Raw genomic sequence first — 10045 nt, forward strand, 5'->3', positions numbered from 1 at the left:
CAGCTGTTTGGTGGTGGCAAGCGCTGGGAGGGGGGGAGAAGGAGGAGGAGGTGAGGTGGGGCAGGGAGCTTGGCTGCTGGTGGGTGCAGAGCACCCATTAATTTTTCCCCGTGGGTGCTCCAGCCCTGGAGCACCCATGGAGTCAGTGCCTATGGCAAGAACTTACAAGCATTTCATAGGCACTGATTCTGTGGGTGCTCCAGGGCAAAAAATTAGCAGATGCTTAGCACCCACCGGCAGCTGAGCTCCCCCTGCCCCCAGTGCCTCTCCCCTGCTGGCGGCCCCACCAATCACTTCTCCCCCTCTCTCTCCCAGAACTTCCTGCCTGTAGCAAACAGCTGTTTTCTTATGGTTTTGTTTTATTTCTTATGGAAGGAGGGGGAGGAGTGGGGACAGGGTGCACTCAGGGGAGGGGGCGGAGCAGGGGTGGGAAGAGGTGGGGTGGGGGCAGAGCAGGGGCAGGAAGAGGCTGGGGCTTTGGGGAAGGGATGGAGTCGGGGACCGGGTGGGGGCAGAGCTGGGGCGGGAAGGGGTGGGGTGGGGTGGGGGCAGAGCAGGAGTAGGAAGAGGCTGGGGCTTTGGGGAGGGGATGGAGTGGGGGGCAGAGCAGGGGCGGGAAGACTCAAGGGCTTTGGTGAAGGGATGGAGTGGGGGGGCAGAGCAGGGCAGGAAGAGGCAGGGGCTTGGGGAAGGGGTGGTGTGGGGGCGGGACCTGGGGCGGGGGGAAAGTCGAGCACACACACTCCCCCCGGATAGAGGGGAAGTCAGCGCCTATGCATTCGTATAAGACTAATAGCTATTTTGAACAAAACTAATGTATAGGTGTTAATCGTGGTGCAAATTTAAACTTAGGCTGGAGGCCATGATGGCATCAGGTTGTCAGGTCTTAGCTAATGCCTGCAGCCTGGGGAAGAGCTGGTATTTGGCCTGCCAGTGTCACAATATTGTTTATGCTGACTGAAAGATTTTGATATGGTTAGGGTGGCCAGGTGTCTGGTTTTCAAGCAGAAAGTCCAGTCGAAAAGGGGACCTGACTGTGTCCGGTCAGATAGACTGATCGGACACCCAAAGTCCAGTAAATGCAGGCACGGAGGTGCCAAGTCATCACCCACGTCACCCCTACTCATCAGCCAGGGCTGCCTCCTATTTGTCCTGTTGGGTGGCTAGAGTTCCCAGCCCCGGCTCTGAAGGTGAGTCCCTCCAGACCTGAGCAGTGAGCAGTGGTGGTGGTGAGGGGGAGTGGAAAGAGGAGTGAATGGGGTGGGGAGTCAGGGTGAGGGGTGGGGCCTTGGGGGAAGAGGTGGGGCTTTGGGGGAGTAGGCAGGGCAGAGGTGGGAGCTGGGAGGGAAGAGGCGGGGCAGGGGAGGTTCCAGCACTCCTGCTGGAGTGTCTGGTATTTAAATATTACGAAGTTGGCAACCCTAGATGTGGTGCAAATTTAAACTGGAGGCTGGAGGCCATGCTGACAGTCAAGAGTGGTTTGGAGTTGGAAAAAAATGATCTAAAACCAGTCTGAAAGATGCAGGAACTCCCCTGGAGGCTGGATCGCAGCTGATGTTTAGTATCAGCACAGCATAGACAGCCTCCCTCCCTCTTTCTAAAGAATTTCACAAGGAATCTCATGCATATTTGCTTGTATATTTCTACTAGTTATTCCAGGAAGGTCCAGATGTCACCCCTTGGAACACTGCAGAGCAGAGATGCCCTTGTGATCCATTGGGTCTCAAATAAGGAAGCTCCCATAGTGGAGGTAGAAGCCTTGCATCCTTGTTTTGGGCCTTACAAATCTTAAAATCGTTTCTTGTTGTAAAGGGTAACTTCTGTGCTGTCGCTTTTACCAAAGATAATACTGCCCTTTATTTTAAAGGGTAACAAAAAAAGTTGTTTTGAATTAAGAAAACTATTTTAAGAGCTCCATTTATTCTGATCTGTTTTTCCCCTTACTTTTTGAATATTATTTTTAGAGGTGGGGGAGAATGGCTGGCTGAGAGAGCATGAGCTGAACTAACTTGAAAGGTTGGCAGGATGTGTGGGGGCAGTGATTTGTGATATTCTTCGGCAAGCAGGGGAGCGAGGGGGAATGTCTCACTGAATGCATCCGATGAAGTGAGCTGTAGCTCACGAAAGCTTATGCTCAAATAAATGTTAGTCTTTAAGGTGTCACAAGTCCTCCTTTTCTTTTTGCGGATACAGACTAACACGGCTGCTACTCTGAAATCTGTTGCAGCCTGAGGTTCATAACATGTCCTATTCTGGCAAATGCTAAAGCAACTCTTACTAGCCAGAGAAGGAGAAAAAATATATCCATTCCCTTCTTGGGAGGTTAGCTTTTAGAACTATGGAACAAATATGGGTATGAATGGTAGCAGCGGGATAAATTCTCTGTAATACACCCCCCACCCCCCCGCCCCCCAAGTAAATAAAAAGCCCAGTGTAAGAATGAAGAGGTTTCAGGTTGTCCCTAGAGTAAAGGCCTGGCCTGGATCGCTGGGCGGCGCTGCAGGCGGCTGAGAAGGTGGAGCGTACCGCAGCCAGGCCGGGTTTTTGCTTAGCTCGCAGAAGGGGAAGGGCCGGAGTGGGCCAGGCCATTGGCTTTCCATGGCTGGCTTTAGGGGAAGCAGCTGCTGCTGCACCGGGGGAAGAAGCCTGGCCCGTGCCGCGGGGCTGATCCCCCCACTCTCAGGTGTGAGTATCGCACAGGCTCGGCCGAGGCACGGCGCTCGGGCCGCGGTGGGGGAGGCTGAGGAAGGCCAGCTCTGTAAGAGCGCGGTGGACTTCAGAGGAAAATCCTCCTTCCCGGGCAGGGGAAGACTCAGAGACTAGCCCACGGCTGTAAACTGATCCCGGTAAAGGGGTTGACCATCGGCAGAAAGACTGAGGGTAGCAGCTGGCTCGGGACACACCAGTAAACAAGACTCCCTTACTAGGGACACTCGCTCCCTTGAAGGAGACGGGAGCCCGGGCAAAACCCGCCGGGGATCCAAACGCACCGCACTCTGGGGGGGTGTCTGGGCTCGTGTCTTAAAGGCAGGCGGAAGAGCCCGTTTAGACAGACGGATTTGGCTGTGTGGCCCTTCTCGGTGAGCTGTCTAAGCTCCGACATACTTTTAAATGCCCCTGTACAGAGAGCCCCTGCATTAGTGGAGGTTTTGTGCACTGGGGACAGTTGTACGGAAGAATCACTTGAAGCCCGGGGACTCGCTGCTTGGTGCCAATCCCCAGGGCTGGTGCTGGCTACGCGCAGTAACGAGCTGCTGCGGGGTCCGTGGCGTGGAGCGGTTTGATCGCCCGGGCGGGGGGGGGGTGGGGGGAATAAGCAGGGGGCGAGCCTGGGAAAGGGGAGCGGCTGCTTGGTACGGGAGCAGCAGCCGGGTATTTGACTCGTTGTGCCCTGGTTTAAGATGGTGGCTTCGCTTCCTTCCTGCCAGTGCCCATGTGACTCCTCCAGGCGGTGTGCACAGCAAGGAGCCGGAGGTCAGGCCATAGGAGGGGTGGGGGTGGGGTGAGCACGTCCCTCCCCCAGCCCTGTGATGTCTGCTTCTGCCCTTGCAGGGCCAGTAGCCGCGGCGGGGGGGAGGGGGAGGCTTCCAGGTGAAGGTGGTTGGGGCTCAGCGGCGGGTGCTGGGGGAGTGGGGTGGGGGTCTGGGTGCAGCTAATTGGGGGTCAGTGGTGTGGGGGGCGCAGGGGGTGGGGCTCGTCAGGGTGGGGTTTGAGTGCAGGGAGCTCAGTGGGGGATGGTCTGGGTGCAGGGGTGGCGGGGTCTGCAGGCAGGGGGTCTTTGTGCCTGGGGCTCCAGATGCAGGGGTTGAGTTCAATGGGGTGGTGTTTGGGTAGTGGGGTTCTGAGTGGACGGGGTGAGGCTTGGCGGGGGCATCTAATGGGAGGTCGGATGCACGGGGGTTTGGCGAATGGGGGAGCAGCTCCCTGCACAGTGACCCCTCCCCCTGTAGCTGAGGAGTGATGAGGGCAGGAAACAGGGGAGGATTCTGAGCTTTCTGCAGCTGGGGGAGGTTTGTGGGGGTGAGTTTGCCACAGCCCCAGCAACTCCTTGCAGGGGAAGAGGAAGTTCCAGCCTCCAGCCCAGCTGATCCCAGCTCAGGGTAGGAGCCACTGGTTGAGGTGTCCCCAGCCCTGCGGTGATTTACCTCTCCGGCTGCTGTGGATGTCTGAAAAAATGTACCTGCGCAGCTAGGGAGTGGCTTGTGACAGCCCTTGCAGTTTCCCTGTCAGAAAGTCATATTTCTGCAGGGAAACAAAGAAATCTGTGCGGGACATAAATTCTGCACACACGCAGTGGCGCAGAATTCCCCCAGGAGTATACGGTTCTGGTTGTTGTTCATTTCTGCCATGTTGCACGTTGGTGCGACCTTACCACTGACGATGATGTGATTATTTGCGTGCATTTAATTTTTCCTGTTATGAATTGTGTGGTGATATCAAAACATATAGCCAACACATTTATTGCAAAACTGAGTGTACGCGTCAGTTTTACGTACAGGTGCAAATGATGCCTTGGGAGACTGGGAATCAATAAAAAAGTCGGATTATTTTAACGTAAACTCTGGAGTGCTGTTGTGAAGTGTCTGGGTTTTGTGATATGCAGCACTGAAGAACTGTTTTTTCAGATATGGCCGGACGAAGCATCAGGCTAAAGGGGCAGCAGGAAAGAAGACTCATTTAGAAATGAAAAGAGAACATTGAGAGTGATGTGAGGAGATTAAATTTGATTTGATAGGCAATAGGGAGCTGATGAAGTTACTTCAGGAGTTTCTAAATGCCGTCTTAGTGGTGGGAGAGAGAGATTGTTTTGCTATTTTCTTTATTTTTTGTGACGAACTGCCTGAAGAGATTGAGTTGGTCATGTGAATCATAGAATATCAGGGTTGGAAGGGACCTCAGGAGGTCATCTAGTCCAACCCCCTGCTCAAAGCAGGACCAATCCCCAACTAAATCATCCCAGCCAGGGCTTTGTCAAGCCTGACCTTAAAAATATCTAAGGAAGGAGATTCCACCACCTCCCTAGGTAATGCATTCCTCCCTAGGTAATGTTTTACCACCCTCCTAGTGAAAAAGTTTTTCATAATATCCAACCTAAACCTCCCCCATTGCAACTTGAGACCATTACTCCTCGTTCTGTCATCTGCTACCATGGAGAACAGTCTAGATCCATCCTCTTTGGAACCCCCTTTCAGGTAATTGAAAGCAGCTATCAAATCCCCCCTCATTCTTCTCTGTCGCAGACTAAACAATCCCAGTTCCTCAGCCTCTCCTCATAAGTCATGTGTTCCAGTCCCCTAATCATTTTTGTTGCCCTCCGCTGGACTCTTTCCAGTTTTTCCACATCCTTCTTGTAGTGTGGGGCCCAAAACTGGACACAGTACTCCAGATGAGGCCTCACCAATGTCGAATAGAGGGGAACGATCACGTCCCTCGATCTGCTGGCAATGTCCCTACTTATACATCCCAAAATGCCATTGGCCTTCTTGGCAACAAGGGCACACTGTTGACTCATATCCAGCTTCTCATCCACTGTAACCCCTAGGTCCTTTTCTACAGAACTGCTGCCTAGCCATTCGGTCCCTAGTCTGTAGCGGTGCACTGGATTCTTCTGTCCTAAGTGTAGGACTCTGCACTTGTCCTTGTTGAACCTCATCAGATTTCCTTTGGCCCAATCCTCTAATTTGTCTAGGTCCCTCTGTATCCTATCCCTACCCTCCAGCGTATCTACCTCTCCTCCCAGTTTAGTGTCATCTACAAACTTGCTGAGGGTGCAATCCACACCATCCTCCAGACCATTAATGAAGATGAACAAAACCGGCCCCAGGACTGACCCTTGGGGCACTCCACTTGATACCGGCTGCCAACTAGACATGGAGCCATTGATCACTACCCGTTGAGCCTGATGATCTAGCCAGCTTTCTATCCATCTTGTAGTCCATTCATCCAGCCCATACTTCTTTTAACTTGCTGGTAAGAATACTGTGGGAGACCGTATCAAAAGCTTTGCTAAAGTCAAGGAATAACACATCCACTGCTTTCCCCTCATCCACAGAACCAGTTATCTCATCATAGAAGGCAATTAGGTTAGTCAGGCATGACTTGCCCTTGGTGAATCCATGCTGACTGTTCCTGATCACTTCCTTCTCCTCAGAGTGCTTCAAAATTGATTCCGTGTGAAGACGATGATGATGGATTGAATAAGGATTTTTGTGCTTGGAAGATTTTGCTGATATTGGGTAGAGAGAGTTGTAAGTAAGGTTTCAACTGCATATGGGCTTAAAGATTCCACAAATCTGGGCTCAGAACCTGCATTAGCAGATTCATATTCGGGGGAGTGCCTAGTTCCTGTGTCTGGTTCCAGCTGTTTCTGTCATCAACACCTGATTCTCTTCAACTAGTGTGCATCTAACCTGGTCTGAAAATGGTAGGGGGTATGTATGTGTATAACCCTGTGGTAAATACAAAAACTACTTGCAATAATATATGATGCTCTGGTTTGATTTTTTTTTTTCCAGAAGTCTTCCCATATTAAGTAACTGATCCTTTCCGCACCGTGATGAAGTAGGTAAATAATATTATACCCATTATACTGATGGGGGGAGCATGGGTTGGTGGGGAATGACATGCCCAATGCCACACAAATAATCTGTTATAGAGCCAGTTTACCATACAGGAGTTCCTGGATCCTAGGCCTATAGTCAATCCACTGTACTACACACCTTCTTGTAATCTGAAACTCTCTCTGTAATTAAAGGTCAGCCAGGCAACAGTCTTCTAGGTTTACTCACTTAATTAGCAACAGTTCTACAACGTAACCTGAGATAGGAGGTTGTCTGTCTTTAAAAATGGTAAAGCACAATGAGCTCCCAGGGTGCAGTATAAGCAATTAAAAATAATCATTAGAACTACAGTGTGTAAACTTAGGGAGAGGGTGGAGCCTTAAGAGCACAATGCAGCTTGTATAAATCTGATTGTTTGAATAAGGTTAGAAGTGAGGGCTGAGTTTTTCAGAAGTGGTTGGGGAGGGGGATGTTGGACAGTCGAAGAACCCCAAATCGTGGAAGACACCTTTTTAAAGGCCTGGATTTTTCTAAAAACGCTAAGTACTCATCCGCAGAAAATCAGGCCCCATCAAATCATTAGTCACTTTTCTGAAGAGCTTGGCCAAGGTGTTACAGTTTCTAATGCCCAAGCTACATAACTATGGTAGTCATTGCACAAAATCCAGTGCAAAGCTCTGATGTATGGTATTGGAAAAGCCTCTTTCTATATTGTCTTTGTCACTGAACTTGTAGTAATGATCATCTCTCTTGCTTTCATCTGATAGAAATAATGTTGTCAACATGTCTGTGCAGTCATTGCTTTGTGAGAGAATCGCTGTGGCTAAGGAATTAATGAAGAGAGCAGAATCCCTTTCCAGATCACAGAAAGGAGGTATAGAAGGTGGAGCAAAGCTATGCAGCAAATTGAAGGCTGAGCTGAAATTCTTGCACAGGGTGGAGGCGGGGAAGGTGGCTATTAAGGAGTCCCATCTGCAGAGTACCAATCTCACACACCTCCGAGCCATAATTGAGTCAGCAGAGAACCTGGAGGAGGTCGTCAGTGTCCTTCATGTCTTTGCTTATGAAGACTGCTTTGGAGAAAAGCAAACGCTGGTGGTAGATGTTGTTGCAAATGGTGGCCACACTTGGGTGAAAGCAATTGGTCGAAAAGCTGAAGCTCTTCACAATATTTGGCTGGGCCGGGGCCAGTATGGCGACAAAAGCATCATTGAGCAGGCGGAGGACTTCCTGCAAGCAAGCCGTCAGCAACCAGTGCAATACAGCAACCCCCATATTATCTTTGCTTTTTATAATAGTGTGTCCAGTCCTATGGCAGAGAGGCTGAAAGAGATGGGCATATCCGTGCGGGGAGATGTAGTTGCTGTTAACTCTTTGGCAGAGCACTTGACTGAAGAGGGACACCTAAGTGCCAGCGAATCTGATGAAGAAAGCTCTGAGCTCCTGCAGGTGACCAGAGTAGACCGGGAGAATTTAGTAGCCAGCATTGCTTTTCCTACAGAGATCAAAGTAGATGTGTGCAATAGGGTTAACTTGGACATCACTACTTTAATTACATATGTCTCTTCCCTTAGCTATGGTGGCTGCTACTTTATCTTTAAGGAGAAAGTGTTAACGGAGCAGGCAGCACAGGAAAGGAAGGAGAGAGTCCTGCCTCAGTTGGAGGATTTCATGAAGGGCAAGGAGCTGTTCGCTTGTGAATCTGCAGTCAAAGATTTTCAGTCAATCTTAGAAACTCTAGGAGGACCTGGGGAGAAAGATCGAGCCATCTCTCTCATGAAAAGAATTAATGTGGTGCCAGACCAGCCCTCTGACCGTGCCTTAAGACTAGTGGCTAGTTCAAAAATCAATAGCCGCTCTCTAGCCATCTTTGGAACAGGAGACACTTTAAAAGCCATCACGATGACCGCAAACAGCGGTTTTGTTAGGGCAGCAGCTAACCAAGGGGTTAAGTTTAGCGTGCTTATCCATCAGCCAAGGGCACTGACCGAAAGCAAAGAGTCTGTTGCCACACCTTTACCAAAGAACTGCGCAGCCGATAGTGGGCTCTGACTAAGCCATCTAATTAATTACAGTCATTAAAATAATTGTTTTAAATGTGCTGCAGTGGAGACAGTTCAAGAAAGAGAACTCTCAAAACAATAATTTTTTTCTTTTTGTGTGCCAGAGCCAGATACATGTGGTAACTTACCTTCAAATGAAAAATTCAAGAAAAGAAGAAAATCTGTACATCATTCAGAATAGTAATTGTAATGGATAAAGAAATATAGGTGAAAACACGTACATCCTCTGTATGTGGAATTTTTGGTCTTAACCAAATAGAGTATACAGTAATTTATTCACTGAGATAACTGCATTTCAGTGGAAAATGTTAACTGTGTTCTACCTTATTAAAAAGTTCCGTTAGAAACTCAAGCCAAGCGTGCTTCTATTCTATCTGTGCGCTGTGACGTTCTCATCCCCTTTTGAGGGACTACAGTTTTTAAAAAGGATTGTTAAATCACTCTGCAAAACTTAAACAAATAGGGTAAGTAAAAGGGCAGTTTGATTTCTTTCATTTGTTGGATGAAGTGGACTACTAGAAAAACATGCACCATGTTAAACATGTGCAGTACACGAAGGAATGATGGTAATATACCAACTGATCACGTGTACAAATGCCAATGCCCAGATCCTCAAAGGTATTTGATTTCAATAGGAGTTAGGTGCCTAAATACCTTTTGAGCACCTGGGTCTAAGTCTTTCACTTCTTTTGGTTTTAAAAAGTGTATATCTGTCCGGAGTGTAGTACAGAAGACTGACTTAGGAGTTTTGGCTATAGCTTAACTTCCAAGGAAAAAACTGAAATTGGAGTTTCATTGGCATTTTCACTTTTTATTAATGTGCCAGGGCTTGCGTGGGGGTGCCTCTGGCAACCTGACATTGTAGCTGCACTGAGGAAATTCTCCCCCTTCTCCTTGTGGGCTGTTTACATTTCCTATATGCTGCTGAAGCAGGGGGCAGAATCTCTTCCAGTGTCCCACAGAATGTGATGTTGGTGTTCCAGCAGACAGAGCTCTCTTGTATTGAGCCACCCCGGAACCAATGTCCAAGCAGAGTGCTAAGGAGCACTCTATTGCTGAAGGTTCAGAGCCAGATTCTTGGATCCTGCTGTATTTCCTTTTGTTGTTCAGCAGCCCAAAGGGAGTAGAAATCTCCCTTAGGTCCCCTCTTGGGGGTGGGCGGGGAATAATGCTGATTTGGAGAAGTAGGGTTAGTAGGTAGTTGCTGCTGATTACTCATTCCATAACAGCAGAGGCTATTTCAGTGGTGGCTGATGCTGTCACTGTCCAGACACTGTAAAGTGGAGAATTTAAAAAACCCATTTTATTTTTTCTTCTGTCATATCAAAAAAGGGAACACTTATATAACTCGTTTCAAATGTTAATATTGTTTAGATGTTTGTCACATCACAGCACTATCTATGATTAGTATTTTGTTCACCA

General features: G+C 49.0%; 1 protein-coding gene across 8 annotated transcripts; it reads left to right on the forward strand.

The window, feature by feature from the left end:
• Positions 1-2514: 2514 nt before the first annotated feature.
• C2H7orf25 (chromosome 2 C7orf25 homolog) lies at positions 2515-8889 on the forward strand. 8 transcript variants are annotated; one of them, XM_074945297.1, is made up of 3 exons: positions 2515-2685; positions 6516-6561; positions 7328-8889. In XM_074945297.1, exons 2-3 carry the CDS (start codon positions 6557-6559, stop codon positions 8610-8612), a joined length of 1290 nt encoding a protein of 429 aa, XP_074801398.1. In that variant the 5' UTR covers positions 2515-2685; positions 6516-6556; the 3' UTR covers positions 8613-8889. The 8 variants fall into 8 exon arrangements, with proteins under 8 accessions (XP_074801398.1, XP_074801399.1, XP_074801401.1 ...); XM_074945298.1 differs by having other exon boundaries at positions 6519-6561; XM_074945300.1 differs by having other exon boundaries at positions 6519-6565; positions 7328-8887.
• Positions 8890-10045: the final 1156 nt, after the last annotated feature.

This window comes from Natator depressus, chromosome 2 (assembly GCF_965152275.1).
Source record: "Natator depressus isolate rNatDep1 chromosome 2, rNatDep2.hap1, whole genome shotgun sequence".
Taxonomy (NCBI): Eukaryota; Metazoa; Chordata; order Testudines; family Cheloniidae; genus Natator; species Natator depressus.